At 33.7% G+C, this 16,998-nt stretch overlaps 1 protein-coding gene across 1 annotated transcript; it reads left to right on the forward strand.

Annotated features, from left to right (window-relative positions):
* The first annotated feature begins 4,179 nt into the window (after positions 1-4,179).
* On the forward strand, positions 4,180-11,526 carry LOC114188731 (disease resistance protein RPM1-like). The gene is made up of 3 exons (XM_028077360.2): positions 4,180-7,222; positions 7,798-7,891; positions 8,583-11,526. Exons 1-2 carry the CDS (start codon positions 4,946-4,948, stop codon positions 7,879-7,881), a joined length of 2,361 nt encoding a protein of 786 aa, XP_027933161.2. The 5' UTR covers positions 4,180-4,945; the 3' UTR covers positions 7,882-7,891; positions 8,583-11,526.
* The last annotated feature ends 5,472 nt before the right edge of the window (positions 11,527-16,998 follow it).

Below are 16,998 nucleotides of genomic sequence, written 5' to 3' on the forward strand. Positions count from 1 at the left end.
TAATATTATTAATCTTAGGATGACATACAAAAAATGTATCATTTGCAAACTACAGCAAGTTAACCCCAATTTCATTGTTTCTAACTTTAACACCTTCAAGTAGATGTTTTGTAGTCGCCCGTCTAACCAACCCCTCAACCATTATTAAGAACAGTAATGGTGCCATTGGATCCCCCTGTTTCAACCCTCTAGTTGGTTTTATTTCCTGAGTTGGGCTCCCATTTACCAAAATAGAAATGGTTGTAGACTCTAAATATGCCCTTATCCATCCAATCAATTTACTACAAAAACCTAGTCTACCGATCATGTAGTACAAAAATTCCGAGCTCATTGAGTCATGCCTTTTCATAATCCACTTTTATTATTACCCCAGTCTTCTTATATCTATTCAGTTCATCCACAAGCTACAAGAATACTGTCTAATAACCCTCTCCCCTTTAAAAAAGCTGATAGTGTTTTATCAATAATTTTTGGGAGCACCCTCTTTATATCCTATTAGCCAATACCTTAGATATAATCTTATACATACACCTCACAAATGATATAGGCCTAAATTCATCAAGATCTATTGAGTTTTCTTTTTTTGGTACAAGGGTTATAAATGATGCATTACATCCCCTCGGTATTTGTCCAAAATGTTCAAAATAGTTCGGAGTACATCAGACTTCATTGTCTCCCAATTATTTTTAATAAAGTCAGAATTGAACGCATCAGGCCAGGGCTTCTAAAGGTTCCACACTGGGTAACAACTTCCTTTATTTCCTCCTCCTCAATATTACTTGTCAAAGTCCTATTGTCTTCTTCAGATAAGGAATGAAATCCAATGTCATCAAGTGTGATATTAGTCATACTTATAGCCCTGAATCTCTTTTCAAAAAACTCTTTCACCTCTTTTGACCCTATTTGGTTCCTCACACCAACAACCATTCAGTTGTATTCCTTTTACTTTATTGTTAGTTCTTCTCCATCTAATCCTAGAATGGTAGTATTTGGAATTGGTATCTCCATGCTCTAACCAATTGACCCTAGCCTTTTGTGATAGAATGGATATTTCTTTTTGATCTAGTAGCTTTAGTTCACTAAGGAGCTTCATGCGTTCAATTCTTCTTCCCAAAAAAGGTCATCCTTCCTATCCAACTCCATAAGCTTCCTTATTATTTCGTTTCTCCTTGTTTAATTGAGACCAAAGACTTCTCTATTCCATGACTTTAAATCTTTTTTCAGTCTTTTCGGTTTTTCTTTCATTATTACCATACCGTTTCCTATTCCTGTATGAGTCTCACATTCTTTTCACTTTTTTCTTGAACCCTTTTATTGGTACTCCACACATTCAACACCCTAAATGGTTTGGGACCCCAATCAATAACTGATGTTTTTAGAACCAAAGCACAATGATCAAAAACTTGTCTTACTTGAGCATATTGTTTACAATCATGCCACTGTTCTAACCATTCAGGGGATACCAAAATTCTATCTATTCTGCTCTTAGCTATTCCGTTAGATCTATACCACATATACTTACCTCCTATCATAGGCACATCAAGTAGATCAACATTGTCTATGAATTCATTAAACTCCCTCTGTTTTATTACTTTTACCTACTCTTATCCCCTTCCTCTCATTCAACTTTCTTACCGCATTGAAGTCACCTAGTATGCACCATTGTTCACATACCTATGCCAGTTTTACTCATTTTATTTCCTCCCATAAAGCATATCTCTCATTAATATAGCAGGATGAATATACATTCATTACTATATTTGGCACTTTATTTTGGTTATTATCCTTGCTATACTTCCTCTAATTTCGTTTCTTGTACACATAGCATATCCGCTTTTTCCTTAGCTATAAGATTAGTTAAATATCTCCATTTTATCCTGCCCCTGAACCCTAATGTTTACCGTAATGATTTTCATTCAATATTATTTTTTCTCCCCTCATCTCTCTCTTTCTTCATAATCTCATCCCTACTTTCCATCTCATCTAATTTTCGTATGATCTCTTCCTCCTCACTCGAGAATGTAACCCCACTTTGTTTAGCTAGTTCCTATAGCTTTACACTTTCAGTATCATCCTCTTTTTGACATAATAATCTATTGCAATTATTTATATCAGCATCAGATAATGAATTACAAATAGGTTGGATTCTTAACCTCTTTAATCTCCTCTTTTCTGCATTAGTGGTCGCCTTCCATTTGGGTACATAAATTCCATGATTATTGTTGCTTGAATCTCCTCTATTGCGTGGTCTATTTGATAACTTTCTATTTTTTATGGTTAGTTTTGTCATTAACGGATGTTGTGAGCTTAAACTTTTGTCATTGGATAACCAAAACTTTAGTATCTAGTTGAAAATGTCATTGAAATATATTCTGTTTCCTTGAATGATTGGATCCCCATGGAACATGCAATTTTGCGTAACTTCAGTAACGGTACTTCCATGACAAAGTTGTTTCAGTGAATTAATTTAGGTTGGAGTCCTTTAATAGACAAATATGGGCACTATTTTACTGTTCTTTAATTATAATTAGAAATCTTTTGTCGGCAACAGGAAAAAGAAAGGTTTGCCTTAAAGGATTATGCATTTTACGAGATTAATCTCCAATTGTAATTGGAGAATGGTACAAACAACACATAGAACTGGATATAAATTTTGTCTTTCTTTCGGTTGATTTGGAAGAGGTAGTTGAAGTGGGGAAGTGCCAATAGAGGATGTACTGGTACTGATACGGGTTCTAGGATTTCTGGTTTCCTAGACAAACTGATAAAATGATGTTCTTCTGGCCATATAAATATTGTTGTATTTTTTTATTGCAAAATCATCAATAGTTCTTTGATGACCAAGATTTTTTAAGAAATTATTTTCAATAGAAATTAAACTTAACTATTTAATCTATTTTGTGACATAGTAGACCGCACATAAGATTTTAGTAATTTTTATTTCGAAAAAACATCTTTTAACAGATGGAATTGTTATATAAGTTATACATTCCCATATGTCGATTACAGAACACCTAACTGCTCATTCCGAAACACAGTGATGTGTATTGCAGTGTGGGACAATGCATTTCAATGAGTTCAATCTGTTACCAGCCATGGATTACAATCGTAGTGGTAACTGCAGCATTCGTGACAACTACTTCATATTCATAATCAACTTCACATTCAGAATCAGCGCCGTGCGCCCCCATGGCCATTCACGTAAGTCCAAGGTTTAGATCACGTAACAAGAATGAGATGATTTGATTGAATACTAGTTTAAGATAAGTTTTCCAACTCAATCCAAAGTAAAACAGTAAAATAAGATGAGTTATCAATTTATTCTAACAATAAAAATAAATCAAACCTTAAACATTTAAATAAAAGCATATATAAATAAATAAAAGCATACATAAATAGTAAAGAGATACCAGTACAAAAAATTATAATCCATTACATTTAATTTTAATATAAAAAAGTTCAACTACACATGATGATAGGAAATACTAAGTTCTAAGAGTTTGTTGTTCTTCTCCTATTTACTTGTTAAGATATTTTATTTTGTTATTGAATGAGTGTTTAAAGAAGTTAAGAATGAGATGCTAAAACAGAGATAATCACTACAAAAAAATATTGATTTTAATGGAGGTTTATCATCGGAGGTTACAAAAGCCTATGCGAATATACTAATGAAGTTTCTTCAAACCTTTTGTAAATATAAGGGGTTTATGTAGAAACCCCTTGTAAATTTTGAAATTTTTTAAAAGGCTATTATATCCCTCGTTCTCTTATTCACTCAGAAAACATAAATCACATAAAACAAATTATGACATGAGTATTTTTTTTTTCCACTTATGTATCCAACTTTATGACCTAATGGAGAAATGAGTTTTTTCAATATTGGGAATAATGATCACTATAAAAACATGTTTCATTATCAATCAATTTTAATAATCAAAAATTGTTACTCATTATAATAATCTTTTTAAATATCAATTTCTAAAATAATAAAAAATATTGATTATTAAAATAATAATTATTATAAATAAAAATTTATAATTATTCTTTAAATTTTTCTCTAAAATTTACTTATTAAAGTTTTAACTATTAAAAGAAATCATATCTAAACACCTTTATCGGTTGATACGACAGCCACTGAAACACACAATTAATGTCGTCACGTTACAGCTGGATCACAATATCTCTATTTGGTATATTACAACTACTACAGAAAAAAATAAAAATAAAAAAAACGTCACAACTTGCTGGCAAAACATTTGAGAATATATATCAAAGCTCAAAGTCTTCGTCTCCGCATAGACAATTATTGAGCAAAGATCATCACATGGTCTTGATTTAAAAAAGACAATACAGAAAAATGAAAGATGTTATAATAACTGTGTATTTGTGTATTGTTTAGTTAGCTACAACTATTGGTTATATTTAGTGAAAAGAACATCAAGTCTTACAGTTGCCACTACCACAAAGCTTGAGAGAGAGCTAGACTAACATGGCAGAAACTGCAGTGTCCTTTGTGTTTCCAAAATTTTTGGAAGCTGTAAAGATGCTGAGAGATCTCCCAAAAGAAGTTGAAGAACTTACTGATGAACTAGAAAGCTTTCAAGATTTCATCCATGATGCAAATAAAATGGCTGAAGCTGAAGAAGATAACAATAGGCGCGATAGAATGAGAAAAAGGTTGATGAGGCTGAGAAAAACAGCTTTTTTCATGTAAGATGTCATCGATGACTATGTGATATGTGACGAAAAGCAACCTGAGGAAGATTCTCGATGTGCAGCTTTACTCTGTGAGGCTGTTGAGTTCATCAAAACTCAAATCCTTCGCCTACAAATAGCGTATCGTATCGAGAAAGTTAAGTCACTTGCTCATACGGAAAAAGATTGGTTCGAAAACCATTTTCCTATAGGATCAAGATCAGACGGTTCTATATGGGATAATATTCGAATGGAGCCTCACTTTATTAAGGAAGACGAGGTTGTTGGCCTTGAAGGCCCTATAAAAACACTGAAAAAGTGGTTGACAGAAGGAAGAAAAGAACGCACCGTCATCTCTATTGTAGGAATGGCAGGATCGGGAAAAACCACTCTTTCTAAGCAAGTTTTTGACAAGGTCCATAAACACTTTGAGTGCCATGTATTGATCACAGTGTCTCGATCCTATGATATTGAAAAGTTGCTGAGGGATTTGACGAACAAGATTTGCGAAGAAAGAAAGGAGGATCCTCCTCGTGTTGAAAGCATGGATCGAATGAAGTTGATAGAAGAAGTCAACAAGCTCTTGTGCAAGAAGAGGTATGTTGTCTTGTTTGATGACGTATGGAATGAAACATTTTGGGATGACATTAAATTTGCTCTGATTGATAATAAAAATGGAAGTAGGATATTAATCACTACCCGGGTTGGGAAGGTTGTGGATTTCTGTAAGAATTCTTCATTTGTTGAGGTGTATAAGCTGCAACCTTTAAGTAAAGAAAAATCACTGGAGTTGTTATGTAAGAAGGCATTTGGGTATGGTTTTGATGGATGTTGTCCAAAAGATTATGAAGAAGTAGGTCTGGACATTGTTAGAAAGTGTGAGTGTTTACCTTTAGCGATTGTTGCCATTGGTAGTCTTTTATATAGAAAATGTAAAAGTCCACCTGAATGGCGACGGTTTAGTCAAAATCTAAGTTCGGAGTTGCAGAGCAATTCCGAGTTACAAAGTGTAACAAAAATTTTAAGTTTGAGTTACGATGATTTGCCAAAGAATCTGAAGTCATGTTTGTTGTATTTCGGAATGTATCCCGAAGATTATGAAGTTAAATGTGGCAGATTAATTCAGCAGTGGATAGCTGAAGGGTTTGTAAAACAAGATTGCCGAAGAAATTTAGAAGAAGTTGCACAAGAACAATTAATGGAGTTGATCAGTAGAAGCTTGGTACTAGTAGCATCATTTACCACAGATGGCAAAGTTAAAGCATGTCGTGTTCATGACTCAATACATGAAATGATCCGTGAAAAGATGAAGAATACGGGGTTTTGTCACTATATTGATGAGCATAATGATTTTGAGTCAAGTGATATCATTCGACGCTTAACAATAGCAACAAGTTCCAAATGTTTAAGTGAATGTAGGGAAGAATCACATGTTCGGTCAATTATATTTTTCACGAAAGAAGATTTATCTGAAGACTTCACCAGCGCTTTGCTTGCAAAATACACGCGGTTGAAAGTGCTGGATTTTGAATTTACTCGATTATGGGATGTTCCTAAAAATTTGGGGAGTTTAATCCACTTAAAGTATCTAAGCTTCCGGAAAACATCCATAAGCAGTCTTCCAAAATCCATTGGTGAGCTGCAGAATTTGGAGACGTTAGATGTACGAACAGGTGAGGAGATTGAGATACCAAAGGAGATTACGAAGCTTAGAAAGCTACGCTGTCTTTTCGGTTACCGAATATCTACCATTGAAGTGAAGGACAGTCTTGGAAAACTGACATCGCTGGAAAAGATCCATGAATTGGTAATAGATGAAGATGGAGTGGTGATTAGAGAGCTTGGAAAGCTAAATCAATTAAGGGATCTGAGGCTTTCTAATTTTTTGGGACGTCATTCTGATTCTCTTTCTTCTTCAATAAACGAGATGCAACTCTTGGAGCGATTAGATATCTTCGTACAATATATGACTGAACCAATTGACTTGCACATTACGTCGTCCTTGTCTAAGTTAAGGAAGCTTCACCTTGTTGGCACTTTAAAAGCGTTCCCAAGTTGGATTCTACAGCTCCAAAGTCTTGTGAAATTGTATTTGAAATATTCCATGTTGAATAACATTCCATTGAAATCTCTGGGAAATATCCCAAATTTGTTGATCCTCACTTTCGCCTCCAGATCTTACAAAGGAGAAACTTTACATTTTGAAAATGGAGGATTTGGGAAACTAAAGGAACTACAGTTCAAAGCTTTGTATAAATTGAGGTCCATCGTTATCGATAGCGGGGCACTACAATCCTTGGAAAAGCTTCATATGTTTCGTATTCCAAAACTGAAGACAGTACCCTCTGGCATTCAGTACTTACAGAAGCTTCAAGTTCTCGACGTCTTATATATGCCGACTGAATTTCAGCAAAGGATTTACCCTGAAACCGGAGAAGACCATTGGATGATCAAACATGTGCCCGATGTACTTCGTATGTTGAATTTCAATGATCAGCTGCTATTGGACCTTGTGGTTAAGATTGGGGTACGTTTCTATACATATCAAGGTGTGCTTTTTTAATCTTTATTAATAGTTTTACTGTTTGATATTTTAAAACCTATATTTTTTAATCTCAGTGATTAAGATCATCTAATTTTAGTTTCTATACATAGCAGCTTTAATCCTTTTTATATGATCCTTCACATCATACTAAAATGAATTAAATTGATTTTTGTAAAGAATAAGTTGACGTGTTTGTAACTATAGGAACTAAGGAAGAAATTAAATTTATTATCTAATATATATAACGTCTTCAAATTTTCCATTCCCTTACTTAAAAATGAAACTTAATTTTATTTTCTGTTGATAGCAAGCATTTAAATATGTAGTTTTTTTATGCATGGGTGCAATTGATGTTGCATATCGCTTTTGTGATGATATTTGGGCATGCAAGGAGAAGTTTGTCTCTATTGTGATTTTTGGTATTTTGATGAACATATGATGTTCATACTATAGTGAAATGATGTACATCCATGTTGGTAAAAGTGATTCTTTTTTCTTTATTTTTCTCTTATCTTAGCTTTAAATTCTTTATTTCCTTTTTCATTCAAATGCTAAAGGAAGAACGCGAAATTTTACGGGCTATTGAATGGATGGAACGAGCTTCTCGCAAGAGTGCCAGTCAAGTTGTTGGTGGGGGATGAACCATTCGAGGTATATCTTTTTTTTTTCTTTTTTTTTTTTATTTTAAGGAACTGAGTTATGGTTACTAAAAATTTTCCCGAAACGAAGTTTCATGTTTGATGTTATTCCTATCAATTTTTTAGTTTGTGTTTGTGTTTCCTTCGGATAAGTGTTGGTGCGTTACTGTTTTAGAAAAAAATCGAGTGAAAATTGGATGTTGATTAAAGTTGTCAGGGTTTTTTGTGGGTTTGTTGTTTGATGTTTTTATAATTTGTAATATGATGAGCTTTTATTTTGTTAATTTAAGATGCTTGTGGAATAAATGGCCTCGGTGAACTGGTAGATCTTAAATATGTTAGAGTACGCCACACAATTTGGATACATTTTCATGACGATTATGTCGGAAGTGATGATGATTCAATTGTGGATTGGTCATTAGCTTTTGTGATGAGTTTGCTGAGATTTTGTTTTTTGTGTGTGAAGATCATAAATATGCACAAAATATTTTTGTGAAAATATTAACGCGTGCCATTTGAGAAAAATCTAGAAAAGTTTTACTGTCCTCTGAAGTTATGGGTAAGGGTTAAAATAAATGGTTTTTCATTCCCTTCTCTGTTGAATTTTCGGAAGTGAAAAAAGGTTGAGAAGTCCAAAACTGTGTTTTTCCCCTTTTTAATAATTTTTCTATGGATTGATTATTGGTCTCTACTCTTTTCAACAGATCAAATTATGGAGTTGATCTTTCAGATTCATTTACTCCGATCAGGTTGCAGAGTTGCGTTGACGGCATTGGATTGGAAAATTTATCATTTTAATGATGGGTAAAAAATCTAATTTTCTTGATCCAATCCATTTTTGCTCTAATCCAATCCATTTTTAATCCATTTTATTAAAAATCCAATCTATTTAAAATCCATTTAATGGATCTGGATTTCAATCTAATCTACATTTTATATATTTTATGGATTTTATATCCATTTTATAAATCAAGATTTTTAAATATGGATAATCCAAAAAATCCAATCCAAATTTTCAATTTAAATTTTTAGTTGGGTTAGACTAAAGGTTGAGATGGACTAGGCTAAATTCAGATTTGGACGAGCCTTGCTTGACGACCTATACGGATCGGGCAGGCCCGACGACCATAAGAGGTTGGGCGGGCCTAAAGATATGAACGGGCTAGGTGGGCCTGACAAACCGAACGAGTCGATCGGGCCCAACGATCCAGAAAATTCGAGTGAGTCCAATGACCCGAACGGGGCAGACGGGCCTAATGACCCGACGAGTAAGGTGGGCACGAAGATCCAAACAGGCCAAACGGGTCCGAAGACCCCAATGAGCCAAGTGGGTCCGAAGACTCGAACGGGCCAAGCGAACTCGAAGACCCATATGGGTCAGGCGAGCCCGATGACCCAAATGGGTCAAGTGGGCTCGAAGAACAGAACGGGTCAGGTGAGCCCGAAAACCCAAACGGGTCAGGCGGGCCCGAAGACCCAAACGAGTTAGGCGGGCCCGATGACCTGAATGAGTCAGGCAGGCTTGAAGAATCGAACGGGTAAGGCGGGTCCGAAGACCCAAACAGGTCACGCGGACTCGAAGGCACGAACGGACCAGGCATGCCCAATGACTAAAACAAGTAAGGCAAGACTAAAGACCCGAATAGGTAAGGCAGGCCCAAAGACCCGAACAGGCCCGACGACCTGAACGAGCTTGAATACCCGGACGAGGTGGATGACCTGGACGGGCTCGACAACCTACACGGGCCTTACGACCTGGATGGGCACAACGACACGAACGGGCTGGACGACCCAGATAGGCCGGACGATCCAGATGGACCTGACGACTTGGACGACCTAGATGGGCCCAACAACCCAGATGGGCCCGATGACTTAGACGAGCCCAATGACCTGAACGAGCCTGACGACCTACACGAGCCTTATGACCCGGATGGCACGACGACACGAACGGGCGCGATGACCCGAACGGGCCTTATGACACGAACGAGCCTGACGACCCGGATGGGCCCGACGACCCAGGCGGACTCGACGACCCGGACTGGCCTGACGACCCATGACTCGAACGTGCCCGACTACCTAATTAGGCCCGACTATTTGGACGGGTATGTCTGGGTCATCGGGCCCATCCGGGTCGTCGGGCCTGTTCGTGTTGTCGAGCCTGTTCATGTCATCGGGTCCGTCCGGGTTGTCTGGCGTGTCCGGGTCATTGAACCTGTCTGGGTCATCGGGCCCGTCTGGGTCGTTTGGGTCGTCGGGCCCATCCGGGTCATCCGAGCCTTAATGACACAAGTTTTAAAAAATTCAATTTAAATTTCTTTTATATAAAATGGATTCTGAATTTTGAACTTGATTCAAATATTTGGATTGGATTTAAATATTGATCCAAATATTTGGATCCAGATTTTAAAAAAATCCAAACTACTTTTGGTAAAAAAATGGATTTTGGTCGAAAATCTAATCCAATTATTTAGATCTAAAATGGATGTGGATTGGATCGTTAAAAATCCAATCCATGCCCACCCCTACATTTTAATATGAAATCAGATTTTTTTTTTAATTTATTCATTCTTGCATTCCGAGAAATTGTTATTATTTATTTTCAAGTGTGCAAAGTAGAATGATGAATTCGGTATCCTTTCCTCAGGGACTTGCATAGTACTTGACAAAAGCTCAAACATTTACCATCTAATCTTATTTGCTTTTAAAAGTTGGATCTATCATTCAATGGGTTAAGACATTAGATTAAATTTCAATAGTGTAGCCCTACTTAACGGAAGAGATAAAATGATGGACAAAATAAAAATAAAAGTATCATTAAAAGTTATTTTTCATTTGTTATTTATTTTCACACATTCTTACTTTTGAATAAAACATTTTAGACATACAAGTATATATATTGATCAAGTAAAAACTAAACTTGTTTTCTAGTAATTATTAATTTTTTTTTTTTAAAAAGAAGAGTTTTTCATGTTTCTGGATTTAGAAACCTTCTATGAAGTGATCCTTGAATGCAATAGGATTATTATTTCTAGACATGTGTTTTGGTTGGTAAATGATATATTTGTGATTATTTATTTAAGTTAAGTACCTTTATCTTGTAATAAAATATCTAATCGTTCTTATTTAATCATTAAAGATGTTGAAAGTTGTAATATATGACATGCTATTATTATAATTGTTGAGAAGTTTGGTTAGAGATCATTCAAATTATAAAATTGAGGTACAAAATTAATTAAAAAGGGAAGTAATGAATATGTTTTTAGAAATGAGGATACATGTCTGTATAAATGTTTTTGTGTGAAACTCATGACATTATTAATTAACATCTTCATATAGTGTATTATGTTAATCTAATGGTGCAGTGAAAAAAAAGAAAAAAATGTTTTTGTTTGATATGGTAAATGTTATGCTTCAAGTTCTAGCTTGGCAAACATTATATCAATGAAACTTTATACTCTGCTTGCCCTTTTTTTTAACATAAAAGGTTATGATAAAATTTCTTATGTGTTATGAAAGAAAAAAAAATCACATTTAAAATATTTCAAAGTGTAGGGTATCTTGCAATGGTTAATATACCTTTTAATAAATAAATAAATAAAATTTCTTGGTTATATCTTTTAAAGTGGGTGAAAATATACCTCTAGCACTATTTTGCCATCTAGTGATAATATTATTTATGTATTCTAATTATGGCATTTAATATGTTCAATTTCTTAAGATGATTGAAGGATATATTAATGTAAATTGGATATTGATTTTGGTGACAAAATCAACTACTGGTTATGGTTATGTTTTAACTTCAAATGGAGGTGCACTATCATAGAAATATGTTAAAAAATTAAAAAATTGTTGTTCTATCATGATCTACTATACACTCATAAATTCTTCTTTTTTTCAATACATGCCGACAATCAGATACATACTTAGAAGTAAACAAATAAAATAAAAAACTGATTAAGAAAATGACAAAGCTCAACCTGACTAATATATAGATCAAGTAACTTGGGTTCGATTTAATCCAAATTTTAAAAAATGTATGAATCTGAATTACAAGTTACACGAATTTAACAACCACAATAAACGTTCCAACATTAAGTTGCAAAAGTCATAATCGGATGAAGTTATGTTAATTCAAAACAACTAATTTCAACTTCTTTGAACATAAAATTTACGACTATTGTTACTATTTCTGACCTATATTAGACGAGAAAAGCAAAAATTGCCGGACTTAAAATACTTTTTTCGTTAGTGATACTTAACCAATATTGTATAAGAAACTTAAATAAATATAAGTGTTTGAAATTTGATAGCCAGGCTCAACAAGCGAATTTTGTTTTTAAATGGTTTACCCACAGGGGCTTGGGAAGGAGGTATCACGACGGCATAAACATCAAAAGAACCTTTGAAACCAATGCAAAAAGTAAAAGAAATGTAATATATATATATATATATATATATATATATATATATATATATATATATATATATATATATATAAAATAACAATGCAAGAAAATATCTTATTAACAATCAATTTTAGTGATAAAAAATATTAATCATTACAGTGACCAATTTAGATATCAATTTACAAAATAAAAAATTATTGGATACTAAAATAGTCATAATTATAAAAAGAAAATTATAATTGGTTGTTAAATTGGTTACTAATTAATTAGGGACTAATTTAGAAACCAATTCCTTTGGTAGTACAAACTTTGGTAGCTAATGTTTAGTGACCAATTTTCTTTGGTAGTTAAAATCTTGGTAGCTAAAGTTTGGAAACCAATTTAAAGACCAATTATAATTTTTTATTTATAATAGTGACTATTTTAGTAACGAATAATTTTTATTTTGTGAATTTGTATCTAAATTGATTACTATAATGACTAACAATTTTTTGTCATTAAAATTGATTGTTAATGAGATATTTTCTTGTAATGTAAAAGGTGCACTAACTAAAGAACATGAGACAAAAAATTGAAACTTAAATAAACATAGTTTTCTATGCTAATTTATAACTAAAAATTAACTAAAACATGCTAGAGCTTTGGGGCTAAATTCTCATCACTTATAAAGTTGATTCCATTTTTTTTTTTGTGTGATACAATTACATACGAGGAAGACCTTGTTGGAAATAGAAAAGAGGAAACAAGAGGAATAAAGATAAGAAGTATGACAAAAGGAAATAAAGTAAAGAGAAGATTATGAAAAAAAATTACTTGTAGGGAAACTCAAAGAAAAGGAAATAAGAAGACATGTAGACTTATAGATTCCTTAAATTTGAGTGTATTTACTTTTTGTGATGGTTATGTAAGACCTGTGAAAATTAAATAATTAAATAAATAAATAATTAATAAATGCGAGTAGGAAGAACATTTATGGTATTTAATTCTGATTTGTATGATGTGAAAAAAGTACTAGTTCAAGTGGTTGAAAGTACTTTAATTGTGTGAGAGGACTTGGGTTCGAGTCCATTGAGAGACTGCCACGTGTAAGGGAAGTCTCTCCATTAGGGTTTGACTGCCATGAATGGTTGCGCGAAGGTTACGGGGTTGCCGCGGTGGCGGCAGAACCGTTGAAGGGGCTGATTCCACGGCTGTTGGGGGAAAAATGGAGGTGCAGAGTCTGCTGCAGATCTGTGTTGGTGAAACTGAACGGAATAGATGATGGGTTCCATGCGAGGACGTGACAAGTTTTAATTGGTTAACTTAATAAGTGGAGGATTGCCACATGACGCAATTTGGTGGACTAGAGTTTAAGTGACATTAGGGGTGCAGAACAGAAATGAATTACTATTACAAAAGGGGTTGCAACTAGGTCCAGAAATGTTTTATTTTAAAAATAGATATTCCAATTGGAAAATGGGGTGTAAACATGAGAATTGGGGGTGCATTTAGTACCTGAACTATTTCTCTCCAAAATTCCTATTTTGGGACTTAATTTATGAATTAAAATATTCATTATTTACACCCTTGAGGACCTAAATTAAATTACAGTTGCATTATTAAACTCAAGAATATCTAATAATAAATTTAGCATGCAACTAAATACGATTATATTTAGCGCAAAAATAATACTAAATTCCCAAAATTTAATTCTTGAATGTGAGTCAAGGTTCGCCTCATCATAACTTCCACGCGGTTTGGAAGCGGGTAGCGCTTGACGGTACGTGTGCCCCGCCAGGCGATTTTACTGCAGCAGTATTGGTGTGATTGTGTGATATATATAACTATGCAATATTTATATGTATGTGTAATATGTTAGCTCACCCTATCTGCTTGTGTTTGGCGATGATCGTGTACGCGGTACACGAGAGCAGATGTTATTGTAGGTGGATCTGGTGAGGCCTACAGACGGAGCGGGGCTAGTTTTGGGAGAAGATTTTATGAGAACTTTTATAAAGTTTTTTTATGCTTTCAAATAAATTGTAATTATAAATATTCTGGACGTTTGGATAATTGCAATCTTATTTATACTTATGAATTTTGGTTTATTATGAAAGTAATAAAAGTTTATTTTAATTTTCCCGCGTTTTGGGAATATCAGTTATAATAAATGAAGTTTTATTATTTACTTCTTTATTTTATTATTTAAATTCGTAATATCCGGTCGGGATGTTAGAGGTTATGTCTGCCAAATTTTCTACAACTATTCAAGCTGGTGGTTTAATTCAATCAAAAGCAGATTGCTCATTGTTTACATATACAAAAGGCAAGTTATTTACAACTTTGTTGATTTATATCGATGATATTCTCATAACTGGTAATGACCCTATTACAATATCTAATCTTAAACAATTCATGCACAATCGTTTTCGGATAAAAGATTTGGGTGTTCTTAAGTTTTTCCTAGGTATTGAGGTCTCTCATTCTAAAAAAGGTATTTCCATATCACAAAGAAAATACACTTCTGAAATCATCAAAGATGGTGGGTATCTTGGAGCTAAGCCCGTGGATTTTTCCATGAAACAAAATACAAAGCTTTCTGATGAAGAGAAATTATTAAAGGACTCGTCAATATATAGGGAAGTTGTTGGTCGATTAATTTATTTGACAATTACTCGTCCTAATATGACATATGCGGTACACATACTAAGCAGATTCATGCACGTTCTATGCAAGCCTCATATGAAAGCTGCAATGCGTGTGCAACGATATTTAAAGAATAATCCAGGTTAAGGTCTGTTTTTTCCTTCACAAAATGATCTATCTTAACAATAAGATTCAAGATGGTTCAGTTGCAACAAAATATGTACCTTCCACTGAACAACATGCCGATGTGTTCACTAAATCACTGGGAAAAGAAACTTTCTCTACCATGAAACGCAAGTTGGGAAGCGCAAGTTGAGAGTTCTTGATATTCACTCTCCAACTTGAGGGGGAGTGTTATAAATTAAATCATAAGAAAATATTTTAATTATTAAAATAGCTGAATTACAAAAACAATTTTGCACGTTTTTATAGTATTATAGGAATAATAGCGTAACTATAGGAATTATATATATTAATTATAGATACCTTCTCTTGCATGTATTTCTGTTCTTCCTTTCAATAAAATACAATACAAAATTTCTTTTATTTGTTTCCTTTATAGGTACCAAATAGATTAGTCCCTAATTAATCAGTGGCAAATTTAACGACCAATTATAATTTTTTATTCATAATAATAACTATTTTAGTAATCAATAAATTTTTATTTTGTAAATTAATATTTAAATTTATCTCTATGTTAACTAACAATTTTTTGTTACTAAAATTAGTTATTCTTAAAGCATTGTCTTGTAGTGGGTAGTCAAAGGATAATAACCAACCAAGTACTATATATATGTCTGCAACTTGTTTTTTTCCATTTTATATATCCTTTTACAAAAATGTATTTCATATCTCAACGGAATTGTTTTAATGCGAGTCGTGTTGTTGACTATATTTTCTCATGTTCGTGTTGGTTAATAACTATGGAAACTCTCATTTAACATCGGAAATTTAAATATTCATTTTTGAACATTCATAAGCTAATGACATAATTGATGGTCATCTAATTGATTTTCTTTTGTTGTTTCACATAAGCTATTGTAGGAGCAATAAATGTGGATATAAGTTTTATTATTTTTTTTCTCTATTTAATTATCCTATTTATGTTTTTTATATGAAAAATATTAATTATTTAAAGTAATTTTAACTTTATATTTCACTAGATTCAACATGAATTATCCTATTAATCTTTCTGATATGATATTTAACACAAGCTTAAAAACACTTTTACGATAATGATAAGTAAAAGGCCCAGGAACCCTTACCTCAACCCCAACACAACACTACTTGTTCTCTATTTAGGGGTGGACAAAAAATCTAAATTTTTTATCTGATCCACTTTTGCTTCCATCCAATTCATTTAAGATCAATTTTATTAAAAATTTAATCCATTTTATGTGATCTAGATTTCAATTTAATCTACATTTTATATATTTTATGGATTTAATATTCATTCTCTAAATCTAGATTTTCAAATATGGATAATCCAAAAAATTCAATCCAAATTTTCAATTTAAATTTTTAGTTGGGTTAGACTAAAGGTCGAGATGGACTAGTCCAAATTTGGCCGAATTCAACCGAGTCGGCTTTGACCGAAATTTGGCTAAATTCAGTCGAGTCGGTCCTGGCCGAATTTTGGCTAAGTCGACCCTAACCCAAATATGGTTGTATTTGCCCGAGTTAGCCACACACAAAATTTGGTTGTATTTAGCTGAGTGCCTCGATCAACGAATTCAATCGTCTTAACCTTAACCAAAATTTGACCGAGTAGGCCTTAGCCCAAATGTGGTCATATTTGGCCGAGTCGGATCTGGCCAAAATTTGGCCATATTAGGCGAAATTGACCCTGGCCGAAATTCGGCCGAAGCCAGTCAAGTTGATCCCGACCAAAATTTTACCAACTCGGATGTGACCAAATTTTATAGATAGTCGGTCGAGTTGGCCTGAACCAAAATTCATTCAGATTTTGCCGAGTCAACCACAACTAAACTTCAACCGAATTCGACTAAGTCGGTCCCGACCAAAATTCGGCCAGCCCCGACCAGAAACTTGGTCGAGTCGGTCACGAAAGTCAGCTGAGTCCGTCTCA

Source organism: Vigna unguiculata, chromosome 6 (assembly GCF_037176805.1).
Source record: "Vigna unguiculata cultivar grain cowpea cultivar isolate G323 ecotype 2 chromosome 6, ASM3717680v1, whole genome shotgun sequence".
In the NCBI taxonomy this organism is placed as follows: domain Eukaryota; kingdom Viridiplantae; phylum Streptophyta; class Magnoliopsida; order Fabales; family Fabaceae; genus Vigna; species Vigna unguiculata.

Excerpts from the sequence above, each read along its gene's own strand:
- LOC114188731 (XM_028077360.2), top strand. The coding sequence starts at position 4,946 with ATGGAGCCTCACTTTATTAAGGAAGACGAGGTTGTTGGCCTTGAAGGC. Across the intron at positions 7,223-7,797 it reads ACCTTGTGGTTAAGATTGGG|GAAGAACGCGAAATTTTACG; the intron begins GTACGTTTCTAT and ends CAAATGCTAAAG.